Here is a 23,549-nt window from a genome sequence, read left to right as displayed (position 1 = left end):
GTGGAGCTATTGTTAGCCGCGGAGCAGCAGCAGCAGCAGGAGCCGCAGGTTGTGTCAGGGTTTATCCCACACTCAGCCCCCTCTACCTGTTGAATATTTATGACTTTCGAAGAATAGCAAAAAAAAAAAGTCAGAGCTCGGCTGTGGGCAGGTGAGGAGAAGCAGGAAAAGTGTCGGTGAAAGGAAGGAAGAGTGTGGAAAAAAAGGAGGAAGTAAATACTCCACAGGTTAGCTTCTTCAATGTTATAGCAGCGAATCGGACTTTTTTTTTTCCTCCTTCTGTCGAAAACAAACAAATAACAACAACACAATGCCGTTGGGACCATGGAGAAAGAAAAACAAGTCCACGAAGGAGCACTTGGTGGACAACGAGGAGGTCAGCGGTGGACACGCAGGTGCCGGGAGCTTGAGTAAATCCGCCGTGAACGGAGCGGGGCTCCCGCCTCCACCTGCCAACCTGCGGCCCAAACTGGTCTTCCACACGCAGCTGGCCCACGGAAGTCCCACCGGCAGGATCGAGGGGTTCGGAAATGTGAAGGAGCTGTACGCAAAAATAGCAGAGGCGTTTAACATAAACCCACCTGAGGTAAGATCCCACCTGGTTTTTTTTTTTTTCCTTAGGGTTGATTTCAGTGTTGCGTTCAGGTGCAAAAGCTCGATTTTACATACAGTTCATGAAGTATTCACACAGTCCTTTTTCTAAAAAGTGTTTACAAACGTGTCATTATTACTGCATTTATACTGATCAGTGTATGTTTATATCAGGTTTTTCCCATTCACACAGTTTATAATGTTTATTTTTATGTTAAAAACACATAGAAAACCAGTTGTTTACTTCATTTATGTCATTATAATACTGCATAAGACCCCAAATACATATTTTGGGGTCACTTATTTACAAACCATTTAATCCTTAGAGCATGTTGGACTGAAAACAAATATATAAATTTGTGTAATCTGGGTTTTTCTGTTAATCACAGCCAGCCTTAGAAAGTTTGCCCCCTAATTAAGAAGGATTTTAGTACAGACCATGTTGTTGAAGCCTGATAGAAGTTGTTGTTCTTTAAATTATGGAAATGATCAGAATAAAAAACATGCAGCAAAATGGTTATTTTGAATGTAAGAGAATTTTAGAAAAAAAGTTAACGTTGGATCTTGGTTTCATTCTATTATTCTGACACCTTTTATTCGCCGTAAACAGTTCTGCTCTTACTTTTACTCAATAAACTGTCCTTCTTTCCTTTCCACCTTTGCAAGATTGCAGTAAACGGTTTTATAAGTGGCTTTTCTAAGAGATTAGTCCCGTGGAAGCCATTAAATGTCAGCTCTGATTGTCTCATGTTCGTAAAGACACGCCCTGTCAGCTCGCTACCAGCCTGCACACCTGAGAGAGAGAGAGAGAGGGATCTGTGTCTTATCTCCTGTAGGCAGTCAGTTGACATATGTAATGTGCATCTATTTTTAGATTTCAGCAGCATTGTATGCCATTATATGGAGGTTGTGAAAACAAATGCAGGTTCTGTGTCGTCCCTGGAGATCAGACTGATTAGGCTTCTCTTTTCAAAGGAAAGTGTGACTGACATGTTTGGCTTTTGTCGGTTCAAATGTGTCTTGAGTAGGAGACATAACTTCCTTCCAGTGATACAGTTGCTTCATTCAACAGGTGCAAGAACTAGAAAGGAATTTGTTTAACAGTGAATCATGCAGTGCAGGGTTTTAGTTGTAGATGAGATTACATTTCAGAACTATTGTCACTAGAAAAGACTAAAAGACTGCACTTTTTTTGTGCCTGAATGGGAAAGCAGCCGTGTTGTTACGGGTATTTGTTCCATCTCATCTATTAATGACGCTCATTAGGAGTCCTCTGTCTCTGTCTGGACTTGTTTCTACACAGACACTGCCTCACTTAAAAACAAGTAGTGTGGAGAAGTGTTAGTGGAACACTGATTTCAGCAGCAGGAAGTCTGAGATCTCGCTCTCTGTGATGAAAATAGGTTTTTGTGTGACCTTTACAAAGGAGAGCATGAGACAATCTGTGCAGAGGGATCAGTAAAGAATCACATTTGTGTTTATTGTGAGTGAAAATAAATAATTTCCTCATTAAATAACGCCTCAGTGCATGCCTAGTGGGTAGCAAAGGAAAATAACAGTGCGAGTGCCAACAAATCAAGCTCTACCTTTAAGTTCTGCAACAATTTAATGTAATTTACAACTTATAATGACTTCAGAGGGAGCAGTATCTAACCCACAAAATGACAAACAAGGTGGAGTGTGTGTATGTTTATCCTACCCTATTCAGTCATGATGCACAGACAGTCAAATGTAGACAAAGGCTGACAGTGCGATGTGACTGTGATGTTGGACTCCACACATTTTTACCACAGGAACTCCCTCACGTCCGGCTCAGTGGGCACAGCCTTAAATCTAAGCAGATAACTTGTCCCAGCCACAGCCAGACGTGTCCCAGAGGACCCTGTGAAGCAGCTCTGCCCAGGGCCACCTCCCTCCGTAAACCCAGTCAAACCCCTCACGGTGCCGCTGACTGAACGTGACCCCTGATCAGGCTGGATAATAGATGGCCGCACTGTCAATTAGGAGCCACCTATTATGCCTCAAAATGCAGCCTTATTATATTGTTTCATATAAACAACAGTTTCAGCAAAGTCTTGATATCTTTTCTGACTATAATTGATGTGGACAACAACTGAAAGGGGCTGTCTGTCCCCAGTGTTACAGAAGACAGACATAGACCCCCTTCTTGGATGCTCCTACAACCCTCCAGGTTAATTATGTGGTCATAATGCTTCATATTGTACCTTGAAAATCATGAGTTGTTTATCATTTTTACCATGAAGCACAGTGTCGGAATACTACAATACAGATGAGCCAAGGGTGTCATGGCAACACTGTGTCGCCTGCTATAAAACTTCTATAAAAGGTATCGAATTTAAGCGAATTAATTAGGCAGACCTGCCTGCTTGAAACTGGATGAAACCAGCTGCTTTAGGGTGAATTAGAATATATGAGTGTTTGTTAACTTCTTATTGGTGGAGCTCTGATTAAACTGTCAAATACAGTCTGCACTCCACTGCAGTTTCCCACTGAGTATCAGACACTCATGAATATTCCTGCTTTTAGCTGTCAGATATACTTGGAATATTTTTGTGGCCAATTAACAGCAGAAACAGCTGAAAATGATAAAACAACAACAACAATAATAATAATAATAATAATACTAATACAGTGTGCTTTTACACGAAAGTTCTGTAATTGCTTGTATTTAAATCGGTCAGTGCATTAAGTCATATTTTGGATATGTTCATATGAATATTCTCTCTTAGACGAAAGCCATACTTTGATCGATTACACCATTTATCAATTGTGTTGTTGTATTTATTGTGTTTGAAAGATTCATGCTGTGTAAGTGTCAATCATACCCACTTGTAGATGAACTATGTTCTAACTCTAAATGAAATTAGAGGGCTGAATACTGTACGTGGCTCCTTTGGGAAGCCATGAGTGTGTGAGGTTACATGACTGCTTGGCTGAGCTTGATGCAAATTAGGTCACAAACAATGTTGTTGTCTTCCTTGTTCAATATGTTGGACGTCACAGCACAGTAAAGTGTTTCCTGATTCACCGTACGTGTTTTAATTAAAAGTGGCTTTGTGCTAAAAAGTTTGAGGCATCTAAGTCATTAAAAAACACTGATAAGGAAGTGAAATTTAGAGAATGTGTCGTAGATACTTTGTGAACTCAGTCTGACGCACGCATGTAACATTAGTCTTCTGATAGAGAATCAGGTCTTTTCATATGCTGACTGTGCTCCGGTCAAAGTCTGGTTACTGGCTGTAGAGTCTGAGGTGTGGCTCAGTGTGACGATTCTTCTTGTCCACCTGCTCACCAGAAGGCATACAGACCATTTGCCTGTAGTTTGAATATCTATGCTGCGGTCATGTGAAAGCACCACACGCCTTGTTTTTGTTTTGCAGCCTCCAGGTACCGGTAGTTGTGCTCCCATGCCTACCAGACGTTTCTTCTTAATCAGTGGGAGGGCGAGTGTACGTGTGTGTGTGTGTGGGTGGGTGAGTCGGGGGAGATTAGGTTTAACAGTCTCATTTAGTGGAGCTTGAGTCTGCTGTTTGTATTAGCCAGGCTGCTATGCTCACTTCCTAGAAGTTTGAAGAAAGAATTCAAGCCAGACTGAAGTGAAGGTTACTCAGCTGTATTAGTCGCATTCTTCAACATACAATCCTTGACTTCATAAGTCCACTAGGTTTACATTTAAATAGGTCATTTTTGTTAGGAGCAGTGTTGTATTTTGTTGTGTTAAATGGTTATTGTGGTCAAAAACAACATTAGAGTCATATTTATATACTAATAGAAAAGGATATTGGTGTTTTTTATTATATTCGAATGGGGAAAGAACATTTTCACGTGTGGTCTATTGAGCTGCTTTTGTGATTTTTCTTTTTTCCATACACTGGTTTACTAAGCAGAACAGCCAATCAACAAACTCTGAGCCCACACATGGTCTCCAGCTGACCCTTCACACTCCTACTACAAATATTGGTGTGTAAGAGTGGTAAACCAGCAAGATATTTGCTCATAATTTGATAATAAATGTAAAATATTTGCTACGACCAACTGATAATTGAATGATGTCATCTTCCAGCTGGAACCGTTATGTCACTGCATAGTAAACAGACCCAGCTGTGTTGTTTTAGTGCCTAATAACACGTTCTGGAATTATCCTGCATCATGATTCCTCAGTGAACATGTGGTTACTGGTAATTGTGCTTCATTACACATCTGACAAGCAATTGAGCAGGACCCTGGTGTGTGTGTTTGTGTGTGTGTGTGCATTGGGTTTTTAACAAACTAATGAGGAACATGAGGAGTGTGTGTGTGTTTGCTCACCACAGACCGGAATGGATCTGGTTTTATGGTGGTATAAGTGCTTGTTTACCAGCAGTGATGGAGGCGAAGGTGTCGTCACGGCAACGCACCTTCGTCAACAACAGCGGGGTTTCATAAGCGACTTCAGGTTTCCATCGGTCCCTCTGAGGATTGATGTGGAGACAAAACAACCATTGATTTAAAAAGAAGTGGTTGTTATCAGAGGAGAGTTTAACCTCAGGTTGTTAAACAGACTTTTACCTTAGTAGCTGTATAAAGTCTTTAACAAGGCTGTAATCAAATATTGTATTAACTACATTCATTCATCAAACAAGCATGTTCAGCAATGTGCAATTTATTTATGAGTTAGATGCAAAACACCTGGTTAACCCAGGCAGATGAAGGTTGAATGGAAATTTGTATCTTATTCTGGTTCTGATCAGATTATTTGTGGATTATTTGTGAGCATAAGTCATGTTGCACCTAACAGTACACGTCTTTAACACTAAAACCAACAATATCTTTGGCTATAACATGGACGGTATGTAGAGATGCATGAACCTCTACTGACGATTTCCAGGGGTGTCCTGATGAGCAGTTCTGTAGCCGGGTGTGGTGGCTCTGGCAGTTCATCACTCCACCTACCTTCTAGCTAACAACAAGGGGACATGATAAGAGCTAAGGGGGGGTTGGTTGATGTGTATCTTTTTTTTCCATTAGACAAATTTCTGTCTGTCTGCCGAAAATTAACATTGCTCACCCAGAACAAAGCACAAATTGAACTGAACAGTCTTCTCTTTTATGCTCTGTTTGTTGCTGTAATGTTCTCTCCTCTCGTCTCCCTGATCCTTCTGTTCTCCATGTTTAGTCGAGTAATCACACTTAAGATTTATTTCCTTTAGGACAACGAAACTCCCTAAAAACATACTGCTGTGTCCATCTTTGAAACTGTGGTCACCATCCACTTTCCTTTTCAGCTTTGAAACACCTTTATTGTTACAACAACTAAAGCTCTGAGCTGCCAACAACGCCCTGAGTATGAATCATTTGTGTTACTACTACTGTGGTTGTATTCAGTGGAATGTTGAGGGTAGTTTAAATCTATATGAAAAATAAAAAAATCCCACATTTACAAAAAAGATTTTTGATCATTTATGTTTTGGACATCATGGTGGGCGGGCCCTGAGTGTGACACATGTGCTTTATATTCTCCACATGCTGCTCTGTGGCCTTGTTTTCACTGAGAATTGTTTAGAGCCTCTAGTCAGGAATCATGCTGTGTTATAAGAACAGGTTGATCTTGGTCAGGTCTATCCATGAGAGGCTTTTCATAATAAGCTCTGCTTTCCTGAGCCATCATTTATGAAGACTATCGCCCTCATTGTCACTCCGAAGAGTCTCACATCCGCAGTTAGGTAAATGATTACACGGGCTTAAATGCTGATGAACGCCATTTCCTGCCACACCTCAGCACACACGCTTACAACAGCATTCCCTGTTAAAACACACAGAAATGGAAAAAAGCTTCTAACACGCAGCCATTTCCCCACAGTTAGCCTCCCTGTTTAATCCCTCTGACCTTCTTTTCTCCCATTAAAAACTAGTTGAAGAGGCTGTAAATTGGCAGCAGTTCAGTCGCCAAAGAAACAGATCTCCCCCAAGCTTTTTAGTCAACAGTGTTTGAGAGCAGGATGGATTTCAGTCAGAAGCTGTATTTATCCAGCTTTACCTATCCTGGAACAGAAGCAGGGGAGGTGAGCTCTAATTAAGCAGCGTAGCACGTAGGTGGAGATTTTCAATTTCAATGGCTGTATTATAATTATTATGGTTTCATCCACTGTCTGCTTTACAAATTGTTTTCATTTTGGTCATTTTTAGAGTTTACACCTACGCAAACGGAACCAATGAAAAGTTTAATTTTTTATCAAAGCTCAAATGCTCATGACATCACTGATTAAGTTAGGTTATTTATTGGATAACAGATCTGTGCCTACATTTATACACTTAGTCCATACAAATCTCAAGAAAGTGGATGAAATGGCAACCACTGAACTTCTTCTTCAGACATAGCAGCCTGAGGGTGCCAGGTCAGGTGAACAGGGCAGGAGTTGGTTTCTGTTGTTAGAGCACTCCTTGACAGCTGAATTTGTTTGTTTTTCTCCTATAGTCTCAGAGATCAGTGAATTATATAATGTTATGTAATATGATTAAGGTTATTCAGCACTCAGTGAAAACATTGCCATCACTGTGATGCAGACTTTACTGATGTGGCTTTCTCTTTAGCCTAAAACTCAGGGTGTCCCCACTGTTTGGATGTTTCTCGGGTCTCTGGTTAAATGTGGTGGACCCATGTCTCAATCATGATGACAAATTATTTGGCAAATCTCCCAGTTTCTTCCCCAGAAATGACAGATTGTTGTACAAAAATGTGCAGATGTATTGCTGTGTGTTTGTATCTTGTCAGTGGTGTCCAGCCATCTTTGTTGGGGGCTCGCTCTGCTATGTTTTCATCCATCAGCCCACTTCTTCACCATGTCGTAAGAAGGAACACCCTCCACTCTGTGCCACTATTTTCAGTACTGACTGACCAAAACAAAAATGTATTGTAAAACTTTCAGCATAACTGATAGATTAACTACCGGTACTGTGAAAAGAGTTTGTGTTGTGATCGATCAATGGCCTGCTGAGCTGTAGGATCGATGAAATTAGATCTTTATTTTGGTTGACTCTAATGTTGGCTAGTAGTATTGGCTCTAACTTTCTTTTTAAATCTGACATTTAGATGCTTTTAATCCTGTTTTTTGAGAAGAAAACACTTTGCCAGATAAATTGCTCTTGCCCTGATTGACACCGAACAGATTTCACTGCCTGTCCTTTGACTTGCCCCTTATTTTCCGAGGTTTTGTTCAGTGGCACAGGCAGTGGGAGGTGTAGTATCTGTTCGTGTGAGTCCGGGTGTTGGAGTGTGATGCTGTGACCACACTACAGGCGTAATGTGAACATGCAGCACAGCATGAGGGGAGAAGTGCTGATAGCTGCAGAGAAGCAGCTTAAAGCAGTCGGCAGCCTTGGTAACAGAGAGTAGGCGTCTGCTGCTGTTCCACCCACTCGCTCTTGGGTAATGCCCTGGTCTGGGTGGAGGGAGATATTGGAGGGGGTGTTGGGGGAAGAAAAAGGAAGAGAGCCATCACTTCAGCTACAGTGCCCCCCTCCCTTTCCACAGACATTTGCTCCTCTTCTCTAAACCCCTTTTACTTTCTCTCTCCTCCTGTAGTGGCCTCACTCCATTATAATCCCATTCTTTTCTAGTCTGGTAACCCAAGGCAACAGACAAGGCCATGTCAGCCAGTGTGTGTGTGTGTGTGAACAGTGCCTGTTCATACACAGAGGGGAAAAAACAGGCAGGCCTCACTGCCAGAGGCTGATTGGTACACAAAGGTCACTACACTGATGAATCGGTACGAATCAATCCCTCTCTGTAGAGCAACCAGGAAGTGAGACACAAAATTCCACAGTAAAAACTGGAGGACTTAAATACCGTTTAAAGTTGGATTTATTAAAAGATAGATGGGAATAAATGTTTCACAACCGCATGACTCCTGGGTTTCACTGTCCTGTTAAACCCTTATGTATCATGTTTCTGTCTGTCTCTATTCTGGCATGATGCAAGGTGTGAAACCAGACTTCTCACTGGGACGGGAGGAAAGGTCATCAGGCATAACTCATAAGTTAAAATGCGCAGCCATTTTAGATCCCTCTCGGAAGCTGATATAAAAACAGAGCTCCCTGATGATTTCTGTATTTAGCGTAGTGACACAGCACTCACTTATGCTCACTCAGAGGATTTTATTTTTGAATCTGGCTCAGTTTTCATGCTACAAACAGATATTCTATTCTATATATATGCTGCAGACTGTTCTGGGTGTTTCCTCCACATTATTAGAGCCTGATGGAAATATTTTTTTTAACCATTTATTTGACATTTAGCTGCTTTTATGCCACTTCATGTACCTGCTGTTTTCCTTCTCTGCAGATCCTCTTCTGCACCCTCAACACCCACAAGATTGACATGGAGAAGCTGCTCGGGGGCCAGATCGGACTGGAGGATTTTATCTTCGCCCACATTAAAGGGCTCAAAAAGGAAGTAGAAGTCTTCAAATCTGAAGATGCTCTGGGCCTCACCATCACTGACAATGGAGCAGGCTATGCCTTCATAAAGGTAAGACTAGGGCTACCCAAATTGTTCTCAATGCAGGATCAATGCAGGAGCAAAAGGACTGAGCCAAAAGATAAGCTCTCAATTTACTGGTCAAGCTACATTTCTACCCTCATCTGTGGCCACAAACTGTGAATAATGACTAAAAGAATAATATCACAAATACAAATGGCCCGAAATTAGTTTCCTGTGCAGGGTGGCTGGTCCCTTAGAGATGGAGTGATCCAGGAGGAACTTGGTGTAGCATTGCTGTTCCTCCACGTTAAGAGGAGTCAGCTGAGGTGATTCAGGCACCTGGTTGGGACGCCCCCTGACCGTCTTCCTAGTGAGGTGTTCTTAGCATGTCCCACCTCCTGGGGAGGTGGGAGGTGGGAAATAATCAAGTCGATTCAACTTGTGTAACATATGAGATGTGATTGAGAAGTTGTCGAGCTAAGGTAGCAGGAGGAGTCGATATCTTTTCAGTCCTGTTCTACACTTATATTTAAACATCAGTGTCAATGTCATAATGGCGACCACAGCCTTTAACACTGTGGATTTTCAAACAGAGTTGACTTCTCAATCACTTAACCTGAAATGCCACAAAAGTTATTGACTCACATAATCATTCAAAAAAAGGTTTGTCAGCTATACTCTGATACATAACTGCATACAAATGCACACTAAATATAAATATAACAGTCAGACAAGGGTTTCCTGCCACAGCAGAACTTTGTAATCACAGCAGCTTTCTTTCATTGAGGGGATCATAATTCACTTTGGTATGTCGCCTGTGTTGATGGATCCTGTTCTAATAAGCTTATCCGGTCTCAGTCATGTTGCTCCACAGGGCCAGGCTGCTCACATGTGCCATCATGTGATGCTGCAACAGCACTGCACCCTGACACCCTGACAGGGTTTAGCATGGAGGATCCTTGAAGGATCAGTGGCATCTATAAAAAAGAGATGCTTCGTCTTTGTGGGCTGTGAACACACGTCAGCTAAACTGGCTGATGTGTCTTCAGTGTTCATGTTAAACTTCACCTACACCTTCACACTTTGTTGTGTAGCGAAGTCACAAATGTTTGCTTCTTGCTTTGAAAACTTTTGAAGTCATGCTCAGAAATAAACACGTATTTTGCTTTCCATGGAGGCATTTCTGGTACTATTTCTGTACTAAGCTGAGTCAACTGGGCTCACAAACAAGGGGAAAAGCAAGTAGTCTCTTTTCCTTCTAATTATATTGCCGGCTGACGTCTTCCTGCCTCTCTCTATGTGGCAGCGCATCAAAGAGGGCAGCGTGGTGGACAGGGTGAAGGTGATCTGCGTTGGCGACCACATAGAGTGCATTAACGGACGCAACATCGTCGGGACGCGGCATTATGAGGTGGCCCGCATGCTTAAAGAGCTGCCCAGAGACAAGACCTTCACCCTGAAACTGGTGGAGCCGATGAAGGCCTTTGGTGAGTAAGAAAAGGTGTAGGTGATGCTCACATTCTGATTCAGCACATTACATAACTGCACCCACTGCTGTGTATCTGCTGAAGTTACATGTAAAGTAGCACAAATTTAGGAAACCTTCAAAAGAATGACGGGAGTTGTTTTATCTCAGTTTACTTCATGACTTAGAAAATAATGAGTCAAGCTATAATTATATATTCTACAGACTGTGCCCTTTAAGTTATGAGGACATTCTGTTGTTTTTGATGCAAGTGACTACTAAGCTGGATATCTGTGGTTTCTGGTGTGTTGGTCTACAGAAAAAAAGAGGTTTTGTCTCCATCAGCAGTGTTAAAAAAAAGAACGTTATGTTTTGTCCAGCATGCTCTAATCAGCGCCATATCTTAAAAACAGCAGAATTTATTATTTCTCTGTACATTCAGTAGAACTCAAGAATGAACCGATGTGATTTTGAAGGTCTGTGGTCAACACTCAGACTCACTGTGACCTCAGAAAATGTAGTGAAATACTTCTAGATCATCATGTTCTGACATTTTGTTGTGTAATTGATTAGTAGATAATAAACAAGTGAGAATCTTAATCATTAATCATCTACAAATCTTTTTGTGCAGTAAATTGTTAACCAGAAAAGTCTATAGAATAAAATGTGGTTGTATTTATGAAATTGCAATGGGTGTTTTCGGTAGATAATGAAAATAATCAGCAGTAACAAAAAACAAAGCAGCCTCTTTATGCTTGTTTTTATAAGCTCTTAATAAGGGCAGATGCTTGTCAGTATCATTAACAGTTTTGTTTTTATTGTGCAGCTGTGGTAATAATGGAGATGCATTACAGCTGAGACCTTGAACAGGTGTTTGTTCATTTATTCACAACAACAACTACACCTCGTTCTTTCTGTAATATCATTGACAGAAATGCTTGAGCCGAGGTCAAAGGGCGCCAAACCTGGCAGCGACAACAAGATCGGCACAGGGAGAGGAACTCTGAGACTTCGCTCCAAAGGTCCCGCTACTGTGGAAGAGGAAGTATGCTTATTTTTGTTTGTTCTGATTTTTAAAGCTCAGAAGCATACACACCGTTGTCAGAGTATACCTGAGCACGGTCTCCATCATCATTCTTAAGATTGACTAAATATATGCAACACAATATGTACATAAAACTGAAGAACTTGATAACAGTCTGAGTCGTTTATTCCAGCCGACAGAATTTGAGGAGAAAGCCGTGAAGAAAGTAGACGACCTTCTGGAGAGCTACATGGGCATCAGAGACACTGAGCTGGGTGAGGATACATTTTAATCAGTGAATATATCAAAAGGAGAAGTTTACAGAATATGAAGGTTACATTGGATGCTGGATGGTTACTCCTGTAGTAAAGCGCCTGCTCTCCCCTCCCTCTCAGCTGCTACGATGGTCGAGGTCGGCCGCGACAAAAAGAACCCGGACGAGTTTGCCATGGCGCTGGACGAGACCCTCGGAGACTTCGCCTTCCCTGATGAGTTTGTCTTTGACGTCTGGGGAGCCATTGGAGACGCCAAGCAGGGACGATTTTAAGTTTCCTGCTTCACCCTGAGACAAACATAATACACACACACACACACACACACACACACACTTCCACAAGTCACCTTGTAATACCTTTAAAAGCCAACTGGACAAACTTTAAGCAGCGTGGAGCGCCTGCATCAGATATTCGAGGCGTAATCTTGTAAATGTGGAATGCAGTGGAGCGGTGGAGCTACCTCCAGCACGCTGAAGAGTTGGTGAGTCCTTCCAGATGTTGTGTCAGCCATTTTGTACACCACCTCACAGACAGGATATCTGTAGCCGTGTCTTCAAAGCTCACGACGCTGTTCGGTGTCAGAGCAACAAAGCTAGTCAGCAGGGGTCTATAACACTGGTTTTAAATGGTACGTGCACAACCTTTAATTTTTAGTCTCCCAGTTTTGATCACATTTTATATAGCTGTGTAATGTTGAATATACAGATGTATCACACAGCTTTTTATAGACTTTTTATATGTGAAAGTGCTGCTGATTTTACAGCAGCAGCATCATGTAATTTAGAAGCAGGTATAGTGATTGTAGCAATATTTTCTCTCTCTTCTCTCTACTTCTTTAAAATGATTTTTTTTTTTAAAAAGTCCGCTCTGGCCTCGCTCTCATTGCTCTCACTTTTATTCCTGTGCCCTTACACCATCTCAGTGTGAGCCTTGCGTCCATCTGTCAGAGACTAAATACAGCAATACAGAGAGCTGAAGGTTTACTTTTTTATTTACAGCGACTGAGAGAGCTCAGCGTTCTGCAGCGTAAGACAACACACACACACACAAAACGCATGCAAATTAAGAAGCGACTTGACAACAACAACAAGTGCTGAAACTACAGCACAAACAAATTTGAAATGTGATGCCTGTACTCACTACACAAGCACATACAGCCATTGGCTGTAAGCAGCACAAATCACAATGGAAATGTTTCTGGGGGGGTCACTTAAAAAAAAAAAAGAAGTGGTACGCTTTTTTGTATAATGCTGCATGATTGTGTTCAAATTATTTAAGTCAATTAAACAGAAATGTGCACATATGACACAGGAAATGATTCCAGGGGGGCCTAAAAAAGGGACGGACACAAGCGGGCTAATGAGAAAAAGAGGTAAACGAACTAAAAAATCAAACGTTACAATGCATTTCACAACAAGCGTGCACCAGCCAGGTCCCTCACTTTTTGGCGTCCTCCTGGAAATCTCCCCACAGTTGTCAGTGCTGCTCTCCTCACTTTTTTTGTATTTGCATATGTTTTTGTTTTTTTAATTTGTTTGCATGTTTGTTTTACGTTACAGTGCGCTAAGCCCTCTGAGCCACTGTAGTTTTGTACTCTAAAATGCCTTTAGCCAAACTTGATGACACACATTCCTCCTGTTTCTTACGTCTTTGTAAACATGTGAAGAAATGAGGCGTCTTTAGAGAAATGCACATTTGTTTTTCCCTGTAATTTATTGTGTCATGAAAAAATCAAATGCTGTCAGACATTCTATTAAAGCCCCCTCAAAGGCTGCGTCTGGAACGGGATCAACTGCAATCTGATATCTTAAAAATGAATGCAACTTGCATTTTATGAAACTGCACTACTATCTCACTGTCAAATTGAAGTTAAATAGAGACTTGATTAAAGTCATCTACTGATATTTTTATGTCATTGTTTGACAAACCATAAGGGATCACTGTTGTTGCATAGACAATAAAATTTATTATCACTGCTGTTGTGTTGCGGGTGAATCTGAAGAAGAAAAATCAGTACAACAAACTTTATTTTGCACACTTTGGCTGTGTACATGTATAAAATACACCAAGACACTTAACCATCCCTCATTTAAAGAGTTACAAAAAAATGGAAGAGTGGCGTCACGTCACGAGCAGCAGAACAGGAAACTAAAGAATTATGTAGATATAGCTGAGAGATACATAAAGTGGCAGGCTTAAACCATTACAGATAATAAATCAGAAGCTCATGTTGTGACATAATGAATACACTGTAGAGGATCTTTGGAAGCACGTCACTGTAGGTGTCAGGAAGTAGCTCTGCTGTTAGATGAAAACACTGTGAAAGGATTATTCCTGGGTGAACAGTTTCCATCCAGCAACAGTCTGTGCAGGTGAGAGTTAATAACAGACGGACGTTATCGTGGCTAGAACATGTTGGGTCTACCCTCTACAGGCAGTCAGTACAGTATTATGGCATTCAGTAGCTTACAGGTACACATGATTTAAAACGATGGCAGGAGGGAGACAAAGAAGTACTCAAGCACCAGTGCCTTTAGAGGCTGGCTTGGATTGTAACGCAGGCTCAGGTAGAGGAAGAGTAGCCCTTACAGCCTGATGTACGACCGCTCACAGCTCGTCTCCAGTGTGACCCTGCTTGAAGGCGTCGCCCGTCAGCATCTCCTGCGCCTCCTTCATCGCAGACACCACTGAGGACAAAGGGTGGAAACAATAAATGAGGTGATTGTACTGGAGGAGATAGAGGAGATATGATGACAACATGGATCTTTACCTTGTTCTGCACTGCTGTAGAAGTACTTGTAGTTGGGGTTCCCATTTTTGTTGCTGATTTCAGGGTGGACGTTGCCGCTGGGGTCTGTGTGGGTCAAAGGAAAGGTTGTTTTGATTCAAACAATAATCTGTACAGTTTCACAAAGGCCTGTTTGTGGTCCAGCTATTGTCTCTGTTATGGCTAATTTATGATCATTGTCACAATCTGTTGCTACATGCTAATAGCTTAGCATCTGGGGGGAAACAGCCAGTGTTTCACAGCTTCCAGAGAAACCAGATATCAAGGTCCAAGACATTGTTTACAACACAAAGATTAACTTCAGATATGACAGTGGAGGTGTGAGACACCTAACAACCATTTAAGGACAGTACAATCATTTGTATTTGCTTAAATCTTGCCCCTTAATGACAGATTCTGCATGTTCATAAACAGATATGGAAACTATTTTAATGTCTGCAACTGTCCAAAACTCAAAAAATACAACTAAGAATGAAGTCAGGGAGAGAAATGCTGCAAATATTTGCAGATACTCGGTCATCAAGGCCGTGCTGTGCGTCTAGAAATGCTATTAATTCATGGGGACGTTGCTGAAATTACTGCTGGGCTCAATCACCGTCTCCAGATGAATTCTAAAAGGTGTTTACATGAAGGGTGATTCAGCCCCCACAGCCCACATACCGAGGAAAAGAATCCGAGGAATGTATCCACCGTCTGGGCTGAAGGCTTCATCCTTCGGCTCCTCCTCATCCTGTTCAAATCAAAAGATAACAATCATTTACGAGGCTGGAAGCAGAATCATGTACAAACTTTGTGTATTTTTTTTGTAATGAAACAAAATGAGAAGAAGCTGCCGTAACTACTCGTTAATGTTTCCTCACCTCCAGGTTGACCATTACAAAGTTGTGTGCCAGTTCAGCGAGTTCCTTGGATTCAGCAAATTTGGGCTTCAGTGCTGATTGTAAGAGACGACAAATCACATCAGCCACTATCAGGACACACATGTCCATGTTCTCTTCATCACACTCCTCCTGCTTTCATGGAAAAGTAATGTGCAAAACAGCCAACACAGGATTTCTGCCGCAGCCTCAGGCTTCCCCTCCTGCTTTAATTTTCATTTCCTGTTTGGCTTAATTGTCAACATTACAGATTTGGCTGCGATCACATTGCACTCTTATTAAAGTCTACTTATCTACATGCACGCGGCATGCAAAAGTTTGGGCACCCCTTAGGAAACAAAAAAAACACTGCATCAGTTTGTCACTTGCTGAGCCTTTGGAGCAGCACCTGCAGCCTCTCATGTGTTTGTAGTCCCTGCAGCAGTGTTTCCATGTTTCCAGGAAATATACAGTGAGAACTCTTCCAGGAAATCTACTCCTAGCTTTATTATTATCATTATAAATAAACTAGAAACTCCATATTTAAAAATGTTCACACTGATTTTAATGATATATGATAGAAAAGTGTGTTGTTTTACCTTTGCAGGCTCCACACCAGCTCTTATGGATGATGACCATCATCGGCAGCCCGCTGTCAAACACATAGAGAAAACACAGATGTAACAACGCTGCTCACCCTGATCTAATGTTCGTGAAGCCTTAAAGTACATGAAAAGCTACACCAACACCTGTTCTGTGGACAAAAAGCAAACCGACTTTGTCCGTTTGTTTCAATCATCAGAGGAAATCTTACACGTGGGGGGATTTCTTCAAAAGGCCTCAGGGTGAACAGAAGTCTGTTCAGCAGTGCACCAGGAAGGTGTTTAATATTTGAGCTCACCTGGCCTCAGCTTCGTTCTTGCCATCGTCCAGCGTCCTCCAGTGGATGTTATCTCCAAATCCTGCAGGGAGAATAATAAGTTAATGAGAACACCAGCATTGTGTGTGACGGGGTGTTATGTTTCTACAGCAAGGGTGGGGTCCACCCTAAATACACACTTAGAAAAAAGAACTGTGAGAAGAAACTGTGACAGATACGAGTAATCCGATATAAGATCTGTTCTGTGTCACCTGTAACTGTGTTTAAACGGATGCATTGAGTCAAAAGGAAGATAATCAAGCGTTTAACATAAATTTTAATTAAGGAAACAAAACACAAAACATCCAGATGTCCGTTTCTGTGACATCTGTCTGGGTGTAGGTGTGTTGTGAAGTTTTTTTCATCAACTACATGGCACCGGTTTGATTATCTACAAGTTATTCTTTAAGCAAAACACCAATTATCTGTATTTTTACTCTCAAATATGATGTAAATCTTCTCTATTTTGATGTCATTGTAAAGATTTTGTGTTATTTTTAAAGTGTTGGTCAATACAGAAATACATTTTGTACTGGAAATGCAAAATAATATTTTTTTTTAACCTAAATAATTAACAATTTATTGACGTCTTCACATTTCATTCATGCATTTAAGTATTTATACTAATGGCTTTTTTTCTTGCAGACTTTCCAAGGTAAGAGTGACGTGTACACATAAATGTCTGTATGATATATATTTAGATATATATTTATCTCACTGTGCAAACATTTTAATGTAGATGATGAACTTTTAATGATCTTAAGACAATCTCAGGTGAGAAATTATTAACCTTAACTGGACTTTATATGTCTGCATTTAACATGTGTGAAGTATCTGAACCAGGACACACACACTTTGCGATCCAGGATGCTGACACAAAGACAGCTAGCTGTGCTCTCAAGTGGTAACACTATCAATGAAGCTACACTCACACATTATTAAATGATCATATTTACACTGCACATAAACTCACCTCTTCCGCTGGCGGCTCCCACAACCGCTTCAAAACACGACAACGACACTAGAGCCTGCAAAAATGAGAACAGAGCGAGTTTCACTACAGGCGTTTGCATTTTGTCTGGCTTTCTCCTACAGACTGCGGCTAGCAGGTAATGGCAGTGGCTGATCGTTACCCAGCGACCCGGATGTTTAACCGCTGCATTTCACAATAAAAGTCCACAGATTAAAATTGGAGGTAATCTTGTATGAGAGGGGGGGGGGGGGGGCGTGCGTGGGTGCGCGTGTGTGTCAGTCCTCGCCTTCTCATTGGTCGAGCAGGGATTCACGTTCCTTTTTGGGAAGGCCGTTCACCTGACGTCACATCCACACAACCGCGTGCTCCTCGTCTCTGTGTGAAATGGTTAAGTTAGATTGCGAAATATCGGCAAAAGACCGGAAACGATCATTGTAATACAAGTTTAAAAGCCAATAATTGTCCACGAAAAAGAAATGTGTTTGGTAATTTACGCCTCAGAGCTACTCTTATTGTATTTATGTACGTTTTTATTGTTTTGGTTGAAATATTTTTTTTATCACACTCATCAAATAACGACGTTAGGGTAATTTTATTGTGGTGATCAAAACCGGAAGTATATTGTGTTGCTGCTGTCTTGTCGCTAATTGTAGGGGCGCTGCTTCGTAAGTAGCAAGAACAGTTCCACGGACTGTCAGATACTTTCTTATCACAGGTAAAAATGATTTCATTTTGTCGCAAATGTCTAAGCCGGTTAATTTTATCGTTTGATTTAACGCAGTCTTTCAATATCGGCGGTGCTAAGAATAAAAACCGAGTCCGTGTAGGCTGTTGTATTAGCCACAACGCTAGCAGTAGCCCAATTAGCCTCCCCGTTAGCATCCTAACAAGCTAAATTTACTGTTTGTTAGACATTAAGGTAGATTCTGAAATATCACACGTCAGGTGTTTTTCTTTATAATACCCACTTCGTGAAGATCAATAGCTGTAATATCACTTTCAGTTAACCTGTTAGCAGTTTGCTAGCTTACTGCTAATGTTAGAAGATGGGTATCATTGTGGTTTTTATTACCTAACTCATGCGGTGTCTGCTGTATTTTACATGTGCTTCCATTAACTGCCTGTTCTATTGTGAACAGTGGAAATTTGTATTACGTGTTGAGTGGAAAGCATTGCGACACACTTTAAATGTGTTTTTATTTTTATTTTTTTGCAAACAGAACACTATGAACCAAGAGAAGCTTGCCAAACTTCAGGCTCAGGTCCGGATAGGTGGAAAGGTAAAAACTTCATTTTATTGGATCTAAATGTGTGTAAATGGAGCTTTGTTGACAGAAATGAAGTGTTGTATGTTTAAGCAGGGCTTAAGGAGTTAACGTGTCATTGACTTAGTTGTTGGTCATTGAAGAAGTGTGATGGGACTCAGCATCTGTTGGGTCTTTCCTCCTGACCTCAGCATTCCCTTTATGGAGAGGGAGCTTTGGCCTCTAAAGGCTTTGTCCGTGTTCATTGTGAGGCCCTCAGGCCTACACTAGATGGCGTTATTTGTTATTTTTGCAGGGAGAGGCCTTGTGTTTTTTTTGTGTGCACCACACTGACTTTCTCCCAAAAGGACAATAACTTCCTGCTCACCGTGGGTCACTTAAGCCATTAGTTTGTGATCCTGTGCTCATTGCTGAGTCAATGAGAATCTATGAAATGTTTTAAAAGTTTTAATACAAAAAAATTAGATAGAAAGAATGAATTGTCTTTATTTTCCTTGTTGCACCAGTCCATGTCGGCGTAATGGGTTGTGATGACAATTAAAAGGAAGAGTGCTCCTGACACAAAATTCTTAAAATTCATGACGTCCCAAGAGTGCTCCGAAAGTATTTTAACCGTTTCACATTCTCGCTCAGTCTAATCCCTTTTTGGTGTCCCACCTGTTCTTTCCTCAGGGAACAGCCCGCAGGAAGAAAAAGGTTGTTCACAAAACAGCAACAGCTGATGACAAAAAACTCCAGAGCTCTCTGAAGAAACTGGCAGTGAACAACATCGCAGGGATAGAAGAGGTGAGCTATCAAAGGAGAACTGTCACTGCTCTACTGTGCCTGTACTGTTGTGCCTTGTCTCCCTCTCAGATTCCTGAATCTTTTATCATTGCTTTGTCATAAGGCATAAGAGAAGATAAAAGACAGGGAGCGCCTAAGTAAAGTAATTCCCAGTCATGGCATCACTTGGTTTGTTTTTAGAGAGCTTTAAACAAACAAGTGTAATCAACGTACCTGCGTCACAACAAAAACACTAATGAAATGGCTACAAGCCACATTGTTCTATACAGATTGTGCAGAACAGATTTTCTTATCTTGGGTGTCATCAGATTTGCAGCTATATGCATATAATGGATCCATATGCTGCGTAATACCTGGACCAATGTATATTTATAATATAGTGTCTCTTAAAACAGGCTGTAATTTTTTTTTCTTATCAGGTCAATATGATAAAAGATGATGGGACGGTGATCCACTTCAACAACCCCAAAGTTCAGGCATCTCTGTCTGCCAACACCTTCGCCATCACAGGCCACGCTGAGACCAAACAGCTGACAGAGATGCTGCCGGGCATCCTGAGCCAGCTGGGAGCAGACAGCCTCACCAGCCTTCGCAAGCTGGCTGAGCAGTTCCCACGGCAATGTGAGTACACACACCACACAACACAGCAGCTGCCGCACATACTGTCGCAATGTCAGGACACTTTGAGTGTAGTAGAAAACTGAGAGGTCAGATTTTTTTTATCATTATTTACAGGGGATAGACAGTTAGTGTAGCAATGAAGCCGACCTTTTATTCTCTGCAGCAGAGGATGGCTGTCCCTGTTGTCAAAGACGCATAACAGACTCAGACATCAGCAGCTGGTCGTGGTGAATTTGCAACCCAGCTGAACATTTTTCTGTTTACATGTGCAGATTTTTATGACAGGTTTGTACAGCAGTGTTTTGTTTGTTTAGAATGACTGCAGAAGCAGTGAGGATTAGATGTAAACATAACCTAAAAAAACCAAGTCATATCAGAAAGGAAAAACCAAAGAGGTTAACAACTGCTGCGAGAGTGACAGCAGAAAGAATACGAGCAATCGGAGAGCGATTGATCGTTCGAAATAGCGTGCATGTCCTCTACTCCAGGTCTGACGCTTTGTGTGTGAACATCTAGATCATTGTGATGTAGTTGAAAATAAACCCAGTGAAGCAAGTGTAAGAAATAGAAGCAGCTTATCCACTTGGAAAGACGATGAATCATGTGATGCACAACCGCATAAGTTCCACAACAAGAGCAGCACCTGATGTGCATACTGAATGCATGTATACACATGTTATGTGACATTTTGTCAGAAGGCAAAACATACCTACAAGCTAGAATTGGTTTCTGAATTATGGCAAAAGCATAATATGCATGTTAACACTGACAGGATAATTAATGCACGTTAGAAAGATGACTACATTACAGACATATTTGTGAGATGTAAGACTTGATTGGAATGGTTTTGCATACAGGAGTGTACACTGCTTAATGTCTTGTTTTGTTTGTGCAGCAATGGACATGAAAACTGTGAAGGAGGAAATCGCAGAAGAAGAGGACGACGATGTACCAGGTACGCATGCAGACACTTATGCTTTAATTGGATGGACGCTTGTGGGCCAGCAGTCACTCAAAGCTTCTTCTGTTACTCCTGTCTGGGGTGTAGTGAATCAGTCATGATGTGCTCGTAAGTGTGCAGGGCAGGGACTTTAACACAATCTCCTCATTTCCTTCATTGTTTCCCATCTTGCAGATCTCGTGGAGAACTTTGACGAAGCCTCAAAGAATGAAGCAAACTGATAAATTCCTTCTGTTACCCATCCCTCCTCCTCCTCGGTCAGCTGTTTTTTTTTTTTGTTTTTTTTGTTTTTTTTTAACCTCTTGTGGACTCACAAGGGGGGCATTTCCTCTTGTGGAATTGTTAAAGGTGCAGTGCATCATCTCCGGAGACACACTCAGACACTTCGGCTTAATCTGCCACAACAACAGCGGCAACTTAGGTTTTGATTTCAGTAGGCGGACACACCGAGAAAACAAAGATCACCCAAAGGACTCCAACTTCTTTAGAAATAAGCTTCTTATATGATTACACATGGGTAGTATTTAAGAGATTGTTTATGAAATTACATTAAAAGTGAATGGATAATTTACTTGACATAATAGTGGTGAATTATAAATTTAATAAAACCTCTTTGGGTTACTCTGATGTTTCTCTTGATTTACTTGTTTGTTAATATTTATTTAAGCTCCTAAAACAGCAGAAAAGTCAAGAGTTTATTTTCTTTTCCTCCTCCTATAGCAGACATGTCAGAAAGTGTTGGTGAGAACTTCACATTTGAAGTATTGTAATTGGGTCTTTTTATAAATAGAATACACAGAGCCTCTTCCTTTACACTTCCTAGAATTCATAGATAACTCAGCAGTTATGTAACACAATAATAAGGGTGAAACTGTTGGAGCAAAGGGAAGCAATTTAATTTTTAATAAAAATGAGGTAATAATCTGTTAATATCTGCACAACCTTGCCACATTTGTTTATGGGTTGTGTTGTTAGCAGCCTGGATTCAAGAAAGAAATGTACAAATTTGTGTGGCATCAATAGATAGAATAGAGTATTAAAAGATTTAATAGTTTTAAAAGAAATACAAATTACCAGACATTAGAAGAAACAATATATAGTTGCTCGTAAAATGATATAAAGAAGGTTTAAACAGATGTTCAGTATAAATGTGTAATGAAATGTAAATGACTTAGCTTTATAAAATCTGGCATGTTAACCCTTTAAATTATTAATCAATAATTTAACTTTCCCTCAGTTTGCAACATTGACATTCTATGTTGTAGCGTAATGACTGCGTCTATAAACACTGCGGGGTTAACGGAGTATGGGTGAGTTGTACACATCACAACATCCTGTTTCATTGATCACCTCTGACGCTCGGCTGCTGCTGCAGCATCGTGCTGATCAATGGCTCCGCTGCTGTCATCCTCTCTGCGGGAGCTGACAAGGTTACCGGGGATGAATGAGCCATTTTGGCTCTGTGGTGTCGTAAGTGTGTAGCGGGACGGAGATGCGGACCCGCCCCGGGGGGGGCCTCGGCACCCGGTTTGAGCCAAAATGTCCCTGCTGCTGCTGCTGCGGCTGGACCTCAGTGCAGACTGGACGGAGGGGATCAGTCTGAGCTGCGCCAAGTTTTACGGTAAAACAGCTGCAGCCGATCCGGAAACCACGCGATCTGGCTTGCAAAATAAGAGCTCAGATAATAGATGCTAAGATCAATAATTTATTTTTAATGATCATTATTACCTTTAAAGGCATGCAAGTGATTATAATATAGTACTGTACTAGGATTTAAATATAAGATATGTAATCTGTGACAAAATAATGCATTTTCAAGCAATGGTTGACATTTTATGATATTACTTTTAAATAACTTTTTTTGATGCTATATGAACAAGGAATTAGTCAAATAATGAACAACTGAAGTTGCAACTTACTATTATTATATATAATTATCAATATAGACATTGATAATTCCATGGCTCCAACAGCTTCGTTGTCTTAAGAAGTCTGTGAATGATCTCATTGTTTTACTATTAAGATTAAGAATTACTTGAATAATCCCCATAGGAAAAATAGGTTTAAAGGCTGCTACAGGAAATCTCTCCTGCTACAAGGCACAAGACTCTTCACATAAACTCAGAATATTGATGAGCTGATTGAGCAGAAACAAAACAAAATGTACTTGTATGAAGCTGCACAGTGAAGATAAAACATTTTTAGAAACTTTTCCTATTAGATTTACCTCGTAAATAATCACTAGTACACTGTTTGTGCTATTTTTGCCCGAGTAAACATCTTTTGGATACTACTACCCCCTCCTCTCCCCTCCCTCCAAGACCTCTACGACAGCCGTCTCACCCGAAAGGCTCTCCGCATCACAGGAGACCCCACCCACCCTTCACACCGCTTCTTCAGTCTGCTGCCATCAGGAAAGAGACTGCGCAGCCTCCGGGCCAGGACCAGCAGACTGAGGGACAGCTTCATCCACCAGGCTGTCAGGAAGCTGAACTCTCTCCCTGCTGTGCCCCACTTTCTCCCCCTTCCCTGACACCACCCCCCA

At 41.2% G+C, this 23,549-nt stretch overlaps 3 protein-coding genes across 3 annotated transcripts; 2 read left to right on the top strand and 1 right to left on the bottom strand.

The window, feature by feature from the left end:
* On the top strand, positions 1-13,811 carry gipc2 (GIPC PDZ domain containing family, member 2). The gene is made up of 6 exons (XM_028427253.1): positions 1-586; positions 8,933-9,118; positions 10,377-10,557; positions 11,468-11,580; positions 11,753-11,834; positions 11,955-13,811. The coding sequence occupies exons 1-6, from the start codon at positions 311-313 to the stop codon at positions 12,104-12,106; spliced, it is 990 nt and encodes a 329-aa protein (XP_028283054.1). The 5' UTR covers positions 1-310; the 3' UTR covers positions 12,107-13,811.
* A 33-nt stretch (positions 13,812-13,844) lies between these two features.
* txndc12 (thioredoxin domain containing 12 (endoplasmic reticulum)) lies at positions 13,845-17,546 on the bottom strand. Its single transcript, XM_028427254.1, has 7 exons — positions 17,372-17,546; positions 16,381-16,441; positions 16,079-16,131; positions 15,483-15,556; positions 15,283-15,352; positions 14,605-14,688; positions 13,845-14,521 (listed from the first exon to the last, which is right to left on the bottom strand). Exons 1-7 carry the CDS (start codon positions 17,469-17,471, stop codon positions 14,442-14,444), a joined length of 522 nt encoding a protein of 173 aa, XP_028283055.1. The 5' UTR covers positions 17,472-17,546; the 3' UTR covers positions 13,845-14,441.
* Positions 17,547-17,976: 430 nt separating this feature from the next.
* LOC114449510 (transcription factor BTF3 homolog 4-like) lies at positions 17,977-21,631 on the top strand. The gene is made up of 6 exons (XM_028427234.1): positions 17,977-18,086; positions 18,592-18,651; positions 19,309-19,422; positions 19,842-20,043; positions 20,939-20,998; positions 21,179-21,631. The coding sequence occupies exons 2-6, from the start codon at positions 18,598-18,600 to the stop codon at positions 21,223-21,225; spliced, it is 477 nt and encodes a 158-aa protein (XP_028283035.1). The 5' UTR covers positions 17,977-18,086; positions 18,592-18,597; the 3' UTR covers positions 21,226-21,631.
* Positions 21,632-23,549: the final 1,918 nt, after the last annotated feature.

The sequence above is a fragment of the Parambassis ranga genome, chromosome 17, assembly GCF_900634625.1.
Source record: "Parambassis ranga chromosome 17, fParRan2.1, whole genome shotgun sequence".
Classification (NCBI taxonomy): Eukaryota; Metazoa; Chordata; class Actinopteri; family Ambassidae; genus Parambassis; species Parambassis ranga.
The sequence above is the reverse complement of the archived record's forward strand: the minus strand, read 5'-3'. Positions and strand labels throughout refer to the sequence as shown.